The following is a 16,739-nucleotide window of genomic DNA, read 5'->3' on the forward strand; positions in this document are numbered from 1 at the left end:
TTACAAACACTCAACTCTCACCTTACCATTTAAAACAGGGATGTCACCCTGCCATGTTTTAGAGTTTAATGATATTCACTATCAAATTTGGGAAATCGTATTTAATGCTAAGAGAGGTAACGGAGGAGTGCAAATCTGGCAACAAGTGAAGGCAAGTGTTCAGCAGAGCTCTGGGGACAATAATAGTGCAAATGAATTAATTTGAAAACAAAAAGCGGGTTATACAAAGTTACTGGAGTGTATAGAGTGTTTTCTAAGAAAAGCAACAAGCTTCAACTCCTCATCAATTTATTCTTTGCAATACTCTTTAAATTAAGGAGCTAATTTTAATTAAGTTCTTTATGGGTGCGTGCTGTAGCTGCTTAAATGATGAGAATAACATCCCTCTAAATTAAAAGCATAATAGGGACTTTTCTGTCATGGGAGGGAGGTACTTAACATGACAGGGTTATCCAGTTATTCCTAAACAGTGCTAATTTCAGTAATGTCATTGCAGTTTGAGCCATTTTCAAAACAACCTTTCAGTGTTTACAGAGCAGTTAAACAAGAACGCAAGTGTAAATCCTTTATCAATTTAACTCTGTTTCACCTCCGCTTGTTCAAACATTTTCACAATAGCATTGAAGGCACTGGTTGGAGATGTGGGTTCTGTAGCGTGGTAGCCTGGTAAAGCTTTCCTTGTCGTGTTGCTCTGGCTTTGATATCTCTGTTGATGGTAATCCACTGCAGTGGCCTGCTGCTTGGTCAGTGAGTTCCTCTTTCCTCCACCTATGTGAGTCACAGTGTCGGGGCATGCAGCACCAGTGTCCGACCTGTCATCCAGCCTGCCAGAACTGACTGACTGGATAATCACATCTTCTCATGCTGCCCTGTGCCACACTTCTTCATTTTTCCCTTGGGTCTAAAGTCAGTGAGGCAGGGAGAGATCACTGTAGATCCATCACTTTAGATAGATCACCGCCTGTGAGGGCACTAGAGAGGGCTGGCTGGACTAAGGCCCCTTAATGTCTGGCCAGCAGCTGGTGGTTTGGACCACAGATTGTACTAAAGGCATAAAACAAACAGGTCCGGCCATAGTAAATGCTATGCAGGACTGTGCTTCTTTGATATGACTGACCTTTTTTTCTCTTTCCTTTCTTTTCGTCTTGGAGAGCAGCAAGAACAGAATGATAGAAGGCAAAGATCAAGCATGCTTTCAAGTCCAACTCCATCCCATTATTTCATATCTCCCCTCCTTAATCCCTCGCCAGTCGTCTGGTCTCAATCCTGCCCCGGTGTTTGGTGCTTACAAAGCAGAACTGTGTGTCTGAGATTGAGTGTGTCCCACTACTTTGGCACCCTCAGATTTGCATACACATTGCACTGGAGCTTTGAAGATTGCAGAAAAGCAGGAAATAAATAGCCATAAATGGGTTCAGATGAATGAACCTGGAACCCAACTGAAATGCACCCCACAGTAGGCAAGGTGTTCAGAGCCTAGGGGTTTTTAATACTGTCACAGTGGCACATCCTCATTGGCCTCTTTGGTTATGTGTGCCCGGCAGGGGAACATCAGAGCTGTATAGCAATTCAAGATGATCTAAGAAAGGCTGTATGAAAAAATAATGTGCTGCCCTAGTTGGACCAATGTTGGAATTTCTTAATGGTGAAATGTATCCTGGAGAGACTTGTTATTCTTCTGATAAGATCACAGAGGTTTGGTGCCGTTTCTCTGATTTAGCTGTGATTCTTAATCTCTCCTTGAGTTTTTGGCACAGCGGTTCTCTACAAGCCCATTAATGCCTGCAAGCAATAACACATTTGATATCAATATGCTGATTTCAGGATTTGGTGACAAAATAATTTGAATATTAAACTGTTAATCTTTTAAATGTTCAAGTGATATTTTTAGCAGCCTGTTTCTAAAAGCTTTTGGGTTGCTGTGCAAAAATATAAATCATAAACAGAATTCCGTGCACCAAATGGGTGGAAAGTCTGGATGTTGTCTTCATAAATGTTACCATGTTACCCCTGCCACATGTACAGATGCAGCTCTATATCATAAATGCTTGCTTGTGCTGTGCTCTGATAATAAGCTGGGTGGCTTCTTGTCCTCGGAGCACAACGTGTGGTGTCAAAAAGAATTTTGAAAAATATCAGACTCATCACACAACCTCACCTAACTCCACCATTAATGAGCTTGGGGTGATTGAAGGTGGCATGTGTCCATGTCTTTGTGTATCTAAAAACTAATCACTAATTAGTTGTTAACTAATTAACCTTTTTTTTTTTTGCAATCATTGCACAACTTGTGCTGTCCTTTGTCTCCCTCATGCCAGCATTTCTGAAATGTATTGCTGGCATTAAGTGCTAAATTATCTTATACAGCACTGTGCAAAAATCTTGAGCCACACCTCATTTCTTTATAATGTTTGCAAGGGTGGAATGATTTTTTTGAAACATGCAAACAGACAGGGAAATATAATGTGGATTTATTAATGTGGAATTTGTACTTGTAAGATAAGCTTTATACTTCAACACAGTCTGAACTCTCTGAGGCAGCTTTCTTATAATGTCTGTCATCTTCAGGAATAGTTCTCCAGGCTTCTTGAAGGACATTCAAAGCTCTTCTTTGGATGTTGTTCTGTTCTCTGTCAAGATGATCCCACACTGTTTGTTTTTTTTTCTGTCCAAGCTGTTGCCAATCAGACTGCAAGGTGGATCAAAATCTGATGTTAAATTTTTTTGTTCATCATTCCATCAATTATGACAAGATCCCTAACACCATTGGCTGAAATACAGGCTCAAACTATGACAGAGCTTCTACTGTGTTTTACACATGGCTGTAGACACTCACTGTTGTATCTCTCTCCTGACCTCCTCCGTACATATTGATGATGATTTGAACCAGAAATTTCACATTTGCATTCATCACTCAACAAAAGCTGTTGCCACTGAGTTTCAGTCGAGTTCTTGTGTAATTTGGTATACCTCAGCCTTTTCTTCCTGTTTCCCTTCCTTAAGAATAGTTTCTTGGCTTCCGCCCTGCTGCATACCAAGTTTTCAGCTAATAATTCTTTGGGAATCATGTTGTTGGTGCAAAAAAATGCTTTATCTTTGGCATTTTTCATTGATTCAAATGAACAAATGGGAACAAATGATGCATTTTTGCGTCAGACTGCTAATAACAAAGTACCTGAAAAAAAAAGTACAATTTAAAATTGGTTCTTTGCTAAGTTGTCTGTTATGTGTAGACACATCCATTGAGTTAGATGCTTTTGTATGCTGATTTCATGATTCAGTATCAAGTGGCTTCTGAAAATGGTCAGGTAAAAGGACTGGAGTGAAAATGAGTGAAAAAGCAGCCAGTGTCCAAAGAAAAAATTTGACAGACCTTCAGAAAGTCTGGAGGACTATTGCTCAAGATCATTTTAAACAATGATGAGAAAGCCTGGCTGCGTGGAAACAAAATGTAAAGAAATGATGGGTGGCTCAAAACATTTTCACAGTACTGTGCATTTAAGAGGAGTGTTGAAACTATTCCTCAGTTTCAACATTCAATTAAATAACAGTTTTAAAAGTGTGCAACACTGAGTTGCAGCATTTTGGGAAACAACATTTATTGATTTAATGACGTGAATTCATTAGTTTTATTTAAGGGGATCTGTGCAGTTTTAGTAACCTTCTGCATTTTTTCAAAGCATCAAAAATTTCAAAAGGTGTTGATGAAAAGCACATTCTGTATTTCCTGTTTTTTGTTTTGTTTTGTATTAGTGGCCCCATAACTACAATGGCCTGTTTGTTGTTTTACTTTTACCCCCCTCCACCAAACACAATGCTTCCATTATGCAGGTATTTCTTTTTGCATCACTATTTCATTTTATGTGGTGGACATGGGGGAAATCAAATACCAGGCTGCACTGCTGTAGATAAACAAGATGGAGAGTGAAACTCCGTCGTTAAGTGCCTGTCCAGTCGTAGCCTTTTGGTAGTTATTTGCTGCCACCAAGTGGCATGATAGGAATTTAAAAAAAAATTCTCGTAAGAAAAAGACATCAAGCATATAGAAATGCTATATTTGTTTCTTCATTTAACTAAAAGCTCAGACATTATACGTTTACAGGAAGCAGTTAGTGTGAATATATTGCAGCATCCTGATTATTGCCTCCCTCCTATTGATTCAAAGAAAATAGTGTTCAGTGAGAATTCAGAAATTTGATGCCTTATCTAATGGTGCGATCAGTACTGCAAATGCAAGTCAAAATGTGTTTTTATGGACCATTAACTATGTTTACCTTAATGTTTTCTTCCTCTGTCCAACTACTTCATCCATTCACACTTTCTTCCTTTTGATCTCCCTCTCTCTTATTCTGCTTTTATCAAACTCTCTGTTATGGATGTGTGTGTGTGTGTGTGTGTGTGTGTGTGTGTGTGTGTGTGTGTGTGTGTGTGTGTGTGTGTGTGTGTGTGTGTGTGTGTATTATGTGTGTCTGTTAATCACTGTTTGGACTGTCCTGCAGGCAAAGGCCCAGAGACTATTTTTGCGGGTCAGAATCTGAACGATAATGAGTGGCACACAGTGCGTGTGTTCAGGAGGGGCAAGAATTTGAAACTGACCGTAGATGATCTTCCACCTGTGGAAGGTACCTTATCCTCTTTTCCTTTGATAGAATATAATCATTTTCATTCACTTGGATAATCCATAGCATGCTTTGGGAGTGTGCTTGTCGTACAGTGCTGTAGCAGTGCACCTTCTTTGCTGATCAGGAAAAAGCCATTGATTGACTATATACTGTATAATAAAGGTTTTTTTTAATCCATCTAAGATCAATTGTTTTTGTTTGTAAGTAAAAATAAAAATGTTAACATATCTCTCCTGAAATAATCTTAAATAGACAGTTAAAATTGCTACTAAATTCAATAACTAAAAAATGGTGCGCTGAATTTGTCATGGTTTATGCATTCGCCTAAAACGTGAAAGATCTCCGGTTCGAGGAGACACAAATCCCTTGGGATCAGGAGGGGCATCTGATGTAATAATCTGCCAAATCAAATCAGCTGTGGTGACCCTTGTTAATAAGGGAGTAACCAAAAGTAGCTCATCTTTTTACTTCATTTTGTCACTGTAGGAGAACCCCACTGAAATCAAAGATATTCTTTATTTTATATGAAAACTATTCAGATGGACTGTTTGTGGGACCTTGTAATTTAGATCCTGTATTATTTAAATCTCTACATAGAATATTTCACCATGTTTCCTTACGTAATGTACAAAAAGTGCAGAAAAAAATTTCAACAAATTTATGTTTTCTTTTTATTAACTGCTATATTGTCCATGAAGGCAGGAATTTTTTTTTCAGTTTATACTGGAAATCAGTGTGTAAATGGTGTCATGATGAGAGGATCTGAAGTGCCCCTTTAATTGTCAGATATCCCCAGTAACATCCTCTCTCCCCTTCCCACTTCTACTGATCAAAGGTCAAATGGCAGGTGACCACACCCAACTGGAGTTCCATAACATTGAGACGGGCATTGTGACAGAGAAGCGCTTCATGTCCATGGTGCCCTCCAACTTCATTGGCCACCTCCAGAGTCTCTCCTTCAATGGCATGGCCTACATAGACCTGTGTAAAAATGGTGACATTGATTACTGTGAGCTCAATGCCATGATTGGCTTCAAGAACATCATTGCTGACCCTGTCACCTTCAAGTCACGCTCCAGCTATGTGACTCTCACTACTCTGCAGGCCTACTACTCCATGCACCTTTTCTTTCAGTTCAAAACCACGTCCTCCGATGGCCTCATCCTGTATAACAGTGGCGATGGAAATGACTTCATCGTGGTGGAGCTGGTTAAAGGGTAAGCGGGCACTCCGCTGTCATGCTTGAGTATAAGTGTAGAAACTTTAATGTGGCATCTACAGGTTGATCTAGCAACATTTATTTCTGTTAACGAGAAGCACTTTAACTGTGGTAAACTGTAAGATATCCTGTTATTTCCTCTGTAGATTTGACTTGTTGATGTCATCGGTGTGTTTTTGTGATGCTTTGCACCAAACTTCTACTCAGACACATTTAAGAAAATATGCCTGAGCACTGAAGCTTAATATAGTGTTGGTGGAGCTCATGTTTTTGCATGGCTGTTGTAGCTGTCAGTGCTACACTTGTTAGAAAAGTCTACTTTGTTTTTTACACATTCTTACATTAGTAAAGCAAACCTACCTGCCAACAGGTGTGTAGTCCAGCAAACATTAAAAGCAAAAACCATTAAATTGTGTCGATCTAGTTTTATACTAGTGTAGGTGATATTTATTTGAGCAGTAATCTCCATAAATTGGATTACGATTTTAATAATGCAGCCCTTCCCACATAGGACAGTTTCCAAACTGAAAAGAATTCTTGACAGCTTTTTTTTATGCCTTTACTTCAAATTCTTCTCTTATCACCTCCATGCCAGAATATTTACTGAAAGAGCTGTCGGCTATTACTGTTCTTTTTAATCTTCATGAAATACCCAACATAAAAGGGAATCAACTACGCAAGGGTGCATCACATATTGCCAAAATGCAGCTATAGAATAACCTTCTTTTAAGTAATGCCTTAAGTTAGGTTTTCCTAAACATTGATGTCATATATTTTAATTAAAATGAGCATGCAAATCACAAATTGACTCTAAACCGAATAATTTAAGGCTGATTTGTTTAATGCAGTCTATGGCCCCTTTGTTGTTTCTTCTACCTGACAATTATTTGCCTTTTTCAAAATCTTATGTATTTACATTTTTGAACACACATGCACACCAACAACAACAGCCCCAGTTTTCAGATATCAAGCATATTTTTGCAGTAGTATCTACTGTAATAAATAGTCTATGAAAAGCACATGGTGATATAATTTATATAGCATGTGAAATGTGAAATTAGCAGATATATAATGTGGTTAAATATCTGCTTACAGTTATCTGCACTATGTGTCTGACTTGGGGAACGGAGCCCACTTGATCAAAGGCAACTCCAATAAGCCCCTGAACGACAACCACTGGCACAATGTTATAATCTCCAGGGACACCAACAACCTCCACACTGTCAAGATTGACACCAAGATTACCACACAGACAACAACAGGAGCCAAAAACCTGGACCTGAAGGGTGTGTACTCATGCACTCTCTGCAACAGGGACAGAATAAAAGTACATTTCTGTCCCTGCAGGTATACTCCACGTGAATGTCACCACTAAAACAATGAGTGCCTTTCGAAGGCCAAAAGGAAAAGGCCAAAAAGTTCATATTTGCACTATTTCTTGATTATCAAATGTAATATCAGGCCAAATGAAAAAGGAATATAGCTAACATATTATTTTAATCTTGAATTTTAACGTTTTACCCTTTGTTTTATATTCTGCATTTGTATCACCTACACATTTGTGACGTAAAGGTTGCACCAGCAGGGTAATCCCAGCAAGGGTGCGCAGGAACAATGCCTGGCCCTTACTCATTAGCAGTACTTACGTAGGTACCCTTGAGCAAGAATTACGCACAGCTGCCATTAACAATCTGCATGTGTTCATTAAATAAAAGGCCATTTGTGCTTAGCAGACCAACCTTGAATTAAAGTTATTTTAAAGAATTATCATTTAATAACATAAAAGGCCTGTAAGGACACTGGAGTAATGGGTGTTCTACCTTGAAGAGTTTTGTAATTTTCCTTATCAAAAATTGTTAATGAAACAGTACAAACATGAAAGATGACAAATGTCTGGCTGTGGACATGACCAAAAAACATTTAATTCAGCACAATTAAAAAAAAAAAAAGGTTTCTAAAGCAAGACATAATTAACCTCATGTACTCTTTCACTCTAATCAAGCAATTCACGCAACTGTTACTAATGCCTGTGACGTTCAGTTTAAACTCAGTTAAAAGGCGGTCTAAAATACTCGGTAATGTTTTTTCTATGTCCACTAGGGGTCAGTATTGCCATAGTTCTCATTTCTTTACAGGTAACCTTTTTGTTGGAGGGGTGTCTAAGGAGATGTACAAGGAGCTGCCCAAACTGGTGCACGCCAAGGAGGGTTTTCAAGGTTGTCTGGCATCAGTGGATCTGAATGGGCGGCTCCCAGACTTGATGTCAGATGCTCTGGACTGTGTGGGACAAATAGAGAGAGGATGTGAAGGTCAGTAGTCTATCCACTAAGGGAGTCCAATAAGGGAACTTAGTCGGTTGATGATGATAAATCACTGTCAAGCTCAGTCGATCAAAGCTCAGGTATAAATCCTGTTGTTTTTCCTCTTTATTCAGTTTTCCCCCCTTATTTTCACTAAACTATTTTAAGAGGTCATTGCAGCTCCACACAAAGCTGCTCAGTATTCCCATTCTCTTACTTGTCCGAGAAGAAGACACGGTCATTGAAAAGCACACCCACTGAGGCACCCACACTGGCAACCTGTGGCACATAATTTAACAGCCATTAAATGTGTTAGTATTCTGTTAGAATGCATCAAACTCCGACACTTCTCCACGGGCAATCATTTCTGTTTCACTTGGCCATAATCTGCTTATTCTCTCTGCCATTTTTGTACTGCGAGTGTTATTTCCCATTTTACCCCCATTCTGTTTTGCTCTATGTATGCTTGCTGGATCTGAGAGTTTGCCAGAAGCAATCCTTTTGAATTATGTATGAATCCTTTGTTGCATGCATAAATATCATTTGCCCAGTCTAATATGTGCACCATATCCAGAGACAATATTAGATTTATTTTCCAGCATCAGTCACTTAGTTTAATTTCACAATTCATCCGCTCTTTTTCTATCGAGTACACGGCTTCTGAGCTTTTCATGTTTTGATATTACAAATGTAATCAAATTCATCTCCTTGTGCAGGTCTGTCAAACTTGTTGTTTTCATTTTTTTGTGACATAGAGTCAATCGAGGCTCTTAATGGAAATGCTAAGACATTTATTGGATTGTGATGATGAAGTCGCTGGGTGACATATAGTTACTTATATTATAAGTTACTAATGAATAATGATGGGATAAGAAGTATTCTGGGGTTTTTTTTTTTTTTAACAAGTTATCTGAATTTTACTGAAGAACAATGAAGAATGTGTGCTCACTTCCTTTAATAACAGCAGTTGCTTGGCATTACTTTATATTGCTGAAGCCGTTTTTGGTGAAGTTGCTGTAACAGTTTAGCTTAACCCAGCCTTCATTACACAGTATAATTTTCCACCTCTGGCTCCTCCTGAGAACAAACATCTCTCCCCTCGTCTCTCCTTCTTCAGCACTCTGTGTTTTTGTTACTCCATCTCTGACATCGTGCTGCTTTTACTAACAGCTGGTATACTTTGCCTTTTCCTTTCCTGTTATTTTGCTGACAAAAGTTGCATTGATGAAAGCTGACTTGCAAGGTAGATAGCTTTGTCTGTCTGATAAAGAGTCTGATATCCCTCCCCGTGTGCATCTACAATATATCTACCCTCTAACTATCTGCTATCTCTACCTCCACAATTTCCACATGTCCCAAAACAAGATGACTGCCTACTGTGCCATTCACCCACCAACTATATGGAATGGCCTTAAGGCCCATAGGAATACAAGCATCATTATTCTTGTATCAGAGTCTATGGGGCTTATGTGTGGATTTGCACTCACATATTGGATGTTGTTTTATTTGAACTTTTATTTTCAGTGTGGTTATTTGAATTGTTTGTTCACTGTTATACATATAAGGGGATTTTTGTGCATGCCTTCTAATGGTTTGAAGAACAAAGATTTATCCTGCATGGATTTCCTCTTGAAATATTCAGCTTTTGACCTTAAAGTTGGTCACTGTAATGTTTTACCTATAATTGATCTTATTAAGCCCAGTGTTTCCCATTGCTGTATTTTTATTCCTGTCTCTGGCACTCTATTTCCACTTTGTTAGTAGGACGTGTTCCAAGCAACAGGATTGGGTTTTTCAAGATTTAACCGTTAAATAAACAGTGAAATTAGGCACAAAACAAATAGAACCGAAGAACCAAATAGAACTTAAGTCAAATGCATTGTGAAGTATACAGTATTATTAATAGCTCACACTGTTTTGGGGACAATCATATGATATAGGGGGTAAAAATTCTTATGGAAATAAAGTAGGAATAACCTTTTAGGAGATTTACAGAATTGTGCAAAATTCTTGAGCCATACCTCATGTCTTTATATTTTGCTTCCAAGAAGACAGATGTTTTTTGTACTTGTGATTTTGAGCAATAGCTATCCAGGCTTTCTGAAGGTCTTGTTTTGGACATTGGCTGCTTTTTCACTCATTTTCAGTCCATGTACCTGAACATTTTCAGAGGAATGACTTTTTGTTTGTTTGTTTGTTTAATAAGCTACTTAATACCGATTTATGAATCATTCAGGTGTGAAGAAGTTACCTAACCCGTAAAGAACTGTGGAAATTGGACAAGTGGAGGACAAAAAAAGAAGTGGCAGGCCTAAAAAACTATAGAACAGATGAACAGTATCTGGAAATAATATCCAAATGAAAGAGGAAGCCATTCTTAAGGGAAAGGCTGAGGTAAACCAAACTGCACAAGAACTGGACTGAAAATCAGTGACAGCAGGTCCTGTGGAGTGATGGATCCAAATTTGAAAGGTTTGGACCCTGAACAGGGTAAGTAGAAGCGGATGGATGGATGGATGCATGGATCAAATCATCATCAATGCGTACAGAGGAGGTCAGGCGAGATGTACAATAAAACATGATGGAGGCTCTGCCATGTTTTGGGACTGCATTTCAGCCAATGGTGTTGGAGGTCTTGTCAATATTGATGGAATTATGAATGAAAAAAATGTGTCATCAGATTTTTCCACTACACTAAATGCAATACCCTCTGGACGGCATCAGATTGACAACAGGTTCATTTTTCAGCATGACAATAATCCCAAAATGCACTGCCAAAGCACTAAAAGCCTAGTTGGATAGAAAAACACACAATGGAACACCATCATTCATGGATTGGCCTCCCCAGTTGTGGGATCATCTTGACAGAGAACGGAACAAAAGGCATCCAACATCCCAAGAAAAGCTTTGAATAAGCCTGAGAACTATTCCTGAAGACTACTTAAAAGAATTAGAAAAAAGCTGCCTAAAAGAGTTCAGGCTGTGTTGAAGAATAAAAGTTATTGCCTGCTGCATTTCCATGTACGTTTGCACATGTATCAATAAATCTCTGCATTTTTGTCCCACTTTTACCAGCAAAATAAAGAAATGAGAAGTGGCTCAAAATTTTTGCACAATTCTGTAACTGAAGTGTAGTACAGTAGAAAATATAGATAAATACACCATCATGTATATAAAATGTTTATCTACAATAAATACATTTATTATGCAAATATTTGATATAAAGGAGAAAAATTTGATCAAACATGTACAGCAGGTATGGTCATCCACACCTGATGTACCTGTGAAATTTACCTTCCACAGAGGTTTTTTTTTTTCTTCTACTACCTTGACTGTACACCCACTTTCATAAATTTAAGGGGAACACTGTGACATTCTGCATTCCCAAATTAGATAACAGGAGTCAGGTTGTCTTTGAGGGTCTGTACTGAGGCACAACAGAACTCCCAAAGACAAGTCATTGTGCTCCAAACAGGATTCGCTGAACACGACCTTTTTAGACCCTCCCAGAAGGCGAGACTTTATTAAATCAAAGGATTTGCTCTAAAAACTAAGATATTTTAGCAGATTTTCTTTTTTAAGCATGTTTACATATATTCAGACAGTGCATTAGCGTTAGAAATGAAGACCACTGTCTGCTCAGCTGGGATTCATGCTCTGCTACATCAGCAAAAGACAGACAAATTGGAACTCCTAAAATGAATAACTCTGTATGTTAATTTTTTTGAAATTATTCTAAGTATTCCATAGCACATCTGTTTACTTCACTCGTGAGTCAGTCACAAATTAGGATGGATTGCAGCTGTGATATATTAGGGACATTATAAAAGGTTTAATAAGCAGTAGAATAATTTATATACCGTGTAGTCAGAGGAATTCTTTTGTATTCAGAGAAATATTTCAGAAATGTTTGCAATCAGGAATTCATTTTTTCTTTTCTGATGTTGCTGAACGCCTTCCTGCATTATTCAACCTTGAGCGGGGTACAGCAAATGCTGAAACTATTAACCAGTTACCATAGCTACTCCCGAGTCTGAAAAGGAGCTACAGTGGCTCCAATATATTTAAAAAAAAAAAAAAGTGTAAGAATGCAGTTCTAATGTTTGTTTCTCTTCAACTGCTGTGCAGCTGTTTTTTGCAACTGTTTTTTTTTCCAACCTCTCATGAGTAAATAACTTTAAAAAAAAATTGCAGTGATAATAACTAAACTATCAAAAAGGTAAATTTGTTACACATGGGTTATTATGGCTGTAAAGGGGGAGTACTGCACGTACTGCTGTTTGTACCATTTTGTTTAGATTTTATGTCATGACTCATCCATATAGATCCTGATATTGATAATACTAATTACCTTTAATGTTTTAGAGTTGCTAGATTGTTTTGTATGTGAACAGTCTAAATATAAAGCGTTGCAAAATAAAATATTTCATAAACAAAAAAAAACTTTAAAATGAACCCATTTGTCCATATTTACATAATTTGCCTTCCTGCTCACATTCTAACATTAATTGAACTAAGAGAATAGCCAGGTGATTGACCTTTTCTCATAACAGCCATGAAATAGTAGGTAAACACACATGTTGCTAATGGCATGAATAATGGTTCCATTCTATTTAGGTAATTAATTGCTTAATTAATGCGATCACTAACACCTGTGTTTGCCTACTATTTCATGTCAAAGTGCAGCTGCTGTGAAAGTATCTGTAGAGACCACACAGCTGTATGCTTGTAGGGGATGAACACAGTGGCAGTGGAATGGGAATAATGCACAAGCATGAAGCACTACACTGCAGTTTAAAAGTACATGAACCACTGCACCTGAAGAAATGAGCATTCTTGTCTTATGGTGACATTCGTAGCTGGAAATGTTATGCATTGCGGCTTATCAGACTGCAATCACGCGATGCTTAATACAGGTGTACCACATACTCAATCTGATTAACTGTCTTCACAGGTGGTCAGAGGCAGGTGATGATTAGGGAGAAAATAAATAAATAAAAGGATCACATTACTGTCATGCTTAAATGTAAAAATATGGAATGCAACAATTAAATTACTAATGGAAGTCTAGCCCAAGCATTAAAATGATTTACATACTTTGGCCACTTTGGGTTGAGCTTTTGGTTTTACTGAATACAGTTCAGTTCATCGCCATTTGTCACAGGATTTGTAGGAAGAAGTTAGTACAGTATGTTTGTTTTGTGTGTTCTTTAATTTGAAGAAGCCTATTATCAATATGTTTAATATTTAATTTCAATGTAAAGTTAATTGGTATTAAACTAATATTAAAAAAGTGTCCTCACCAGATTATTATTTGTGTCCATATCCAGGCCCCAGCACTACCTGCCAGGAGGACTCATGTGCCAACCAAGGTGTGTGTCTGCAGCAGTGGGAGGGCTTCAGCTGTGACTGCAGCATGACGACATTTGGAGGACCACTGTGCAACGACGGTAGGATACCCCCCATTTTTTTTTTTTTTGGTTCCTCAAGTTTAAAATTCATCTTGTTCTAATTATTAAGTCTGAAAAGTATGATGTAATCGGTACTTCTGGCATACTTTTTTTAATCACTCCATGCTATTGGGTAATGTTTTATTTTTTCACCATTTCATTTCCTTGTGAGTCACACAAAATAAACTGCCCTATACACATTTCACAGTATTAGATGGATAATTCATTCCATCTGTTAACCTAATTGAATGCGGCCAAGAAAATCTTGGTATTAGACATTTTAAAGGTGGGTGTTATCATTAACAGGAACGCCATTTTTATCCCTTGCTTTCACACAGCCTTCAGACTCAGGCTCATTATTGTTTCCTGTTTCCTTGCTATATCTGTGTCCTCATGGAGCGCATAACTTGCCAGAAACATGGTGCACTTGTTTTGTAAACTCTCCTAGCGAACTTAGTAAAAACCCAAACTGTGCTGGGTACTGTAACTGGCGAACAATCTGCCAAAACTCAATTAGAATGAATCTTGACACGGTTCTTATTTCAGTAGCTCTGCTTTGAATAGGTTGTCTTCACTGAGGGAGGCGACAGCTGCTCCAACCGTGTAGGGCAGAAACTTTGACATATAACATTTGACAGTTTAGTGAAAGCTCATTAAAATTTGAGATTTGTACCACTAGAGGGAGCCGCACATTTTATGTTCTGATAAATAAAACATCAACAACAAGTCAAAGATGTAAACAAATGCATCATGCAGTAAAAACAAATAACAGCGCTTCTTATTTATTGCAGTTTTACCAGAACGCATTCATACATCAGGATTACCGCGAATAATACATATGCAACGCAATACACAATCACATGCGCACCGATTAAAACTATTTGAGCCACATGATGTGGCTAAATGGCTAAATGAACTTTGGGTTTTGTGCTTGTCAGTGTTAAGGTTTTGGACAAACAGGGGTGTCTGCTCCACCTTTGGAAAATGGGCTACTTCCTTATGCAAAACATGCATACAGGATTTTTTGTTTGGTCATTATTTTCTTCTGCAGCAGTTCACACAGTGAGGGGTGAATGAGCAAAGTGCTGAACTGCATTAAGGCGAGAGGCACGGAGTGGGCACTCTGGAGATGACACAAAAGCAGAGGAGAGAGCACCATAAATGTTAATGCATTCTGTGTCACTTCTACCTGCTTGATAAGACCCTGTCTTTTGTTATCAACTGAAAGTGTTAATAGATTCTCATGCAGCCTTATACTCTGAACATATCTGCAGCCAGAGATAACACTAAAAGGATTCTTCTGTCCATGATATGTTTGAGGATAGCTCGCCCTGATCCTGGACCCTCCTTTGCTTGTTCTATTCTACCTTTCGTTCTTCAGACCGTGTTTGGATCAACAGAGGAAGCGGGGCTGTGCTGGGGGCATATTTCTGTTGGCGAACTCCGCGTGAACCTAACTTGTGTGTTAAAGGGAAAAGAAATGCAGCTTGGAACGTTTATTTTTCCTTCTGTCATACATATTCATCCTGTTCAGACCCATAGAGCTCATTGACAGCATGAGGAGCAGGAAGACTCATGGGGCATGTTTGCATATATTATATCGGCGCAGAACTGCTCTACCTAAGTCTAGTTACTGTAGCTAGTCTCATTATTCCTACTGACCTGACAAAGCAATGGGATGGATGATTGTGTAGGCCCAAGGGATTTAATATGTAACCACAAAAACACACTTTCCAAGAAATTTCTTTCAGTACAGATGAACCGAGTTAGCTCCCAGAATAGCGATGCAAGGCAGCCCGAGTCTGCTGAAGAAAATCTGTGTGTGAGAAAAATGAAGCTGGAGATGGTTGGGTTTTATCTCTGTTGATGGATTGTCATGGGGATAGATGGAAAAGGGGGGCAAAAAGAAGGATAGGAGCATTTTTGAAGAACATATCACTGTTTTTTTTACCTGATATATTTGCATAAGCTGAAATGAAGGCAATTTACAACAAAGCACTGGGCTTCTCTGTGTAAGGCACTTACTTTGGGAGCTCTGTGCATTTCTAGATATTTCTCCAGTAGCTAGTCTTGGCAACCTTCCTTATCACAAGGAAGGAAAAAAAAAATCACTTTCCAGCTCCTAACCCCATAGCATTTAGCCAAGGTGAATTGTACATGGATGACAGCACAATACCATTTTCATGTTCACCTTATAAATTGAAAATCGACATAATTTTGATCCAAATACTTTTTGCTTTTGCTGTAAATAAACTCTGATGATTCACGTCCTCCCTTCCTTGATATATATATATATATATATATATATATATATATATATATATATATATATATATATATATATATATATATATATATATATATATTAGTATATTTCTAAAGCGTGTCAGTTACTACCGTAAATAAAAAAAAAAACACTTTTATATTTTAAAATTGAAAACTATGTAAACGTTGAGGTAGATGAACTGAAGTTATTAAAATCAAAAGAAATAAGCTTAGTCTAAGTGGTCGTAAACGTCTCCTGAGTCTGTCCTTAAAAAACAAAGTCAAAGTAAAATAATTTAACAGAAAGCGAGAAAGGGTATTGGATTTGAAATAGACTGTAAATTATCTTTCAGGACACTTGCATGCTGACATCCTACGAAAATGTTTGTCCTTCTGAAAATCCTTTTTCCCTCTGACTTCTGAAGCTGCACATAGAGGTGGAACATCAGTGACTTGGCATCATTTTTAAGCAAGTGAAAGACGTCAGTGTTGCCAACACTGATGTCTTAGTTGGCAAACCTGAGTTCCCACATTTAAGGGGTGTTTTTAGTCCCATTTAGGATGGCGTTGTGTATCAAATTGAATCAAATTGACTCTTAAGATTTGAATTACTAAGATGTCTAAAAGCTTTGCTAGCACTGAATGTGCTGCTTGTATTCACATCATACAGAGAATCTCTTATTTTTTTCAGAGCATAGCATCATTTCTTGGCTGTGCTTTGACTGTTTTATGATAAAAGCATTTCAGCTTCAGAACAGCTCTGTACCTTTCACTCGTGAATGATTGGAAAGATGATGAAAACTATCTTCAGATCTTCTCTTTATCATCCTCCAAACAGTGATGTGCCAGTACTTTATTTTTCTTTTTGAATGAACTGTGGACA

At 38.0% G+C, this 16,739-nt stretch overlaps 1 protein-coding gene across 4 annotated transcripts in view; it reads left to right on the top strand.

Moving 5' to 3' along the window:
* The window catches only part of LOC115792906 (neurexin-1a), a 255,778-nt gene that overhangs the window by 126,652 nt on the left and 112,387 nt on the right, over positions 1-16,739 (top strand). For all 4 annotated transcript variants that reach the window (XM_030747529.1, XM_030747530.1, XM_030747532.1 and 1 more), the window contains 5 exons: positions 4,500-4,622; positions 5,458-5,839; positions 6,937-7,127; positions 7,977-8,150; positions 13,472-13,591. In XM_030747529.1, coding sequence (XP_030603389.1) covers positions 4,500-4,622; positions 5,458-5,839; positions 6,937-7,127; positions 7,977-8,150; positions 13,472-13,591 — 990 coding nt within the window. The remainder of the gene's footprint in view (positions 1-4,499; positions 4,623-5,457; positions 5,840-6,936; positions 7,128-7,976; positions 8,151-13,471; positions 13,592-16,739) is intronic.

This window comes from Archocentrus centrarchus, chromosome 15 (assembly GCF_007364275.1).
Source record: "Archocentrus centrarchus isolate MPI-CPG fArcCen1 chromosome 15, fArcCen1, whole genome shotgun sequence".
NCBI classification, from domain to species: domain Eukaryota; kingdom Metazoa; phylum Chordata; class Actinopteri; order Cichliformes; family Cichlidae; genus Archocentrus; species Archocentrus centrarchus.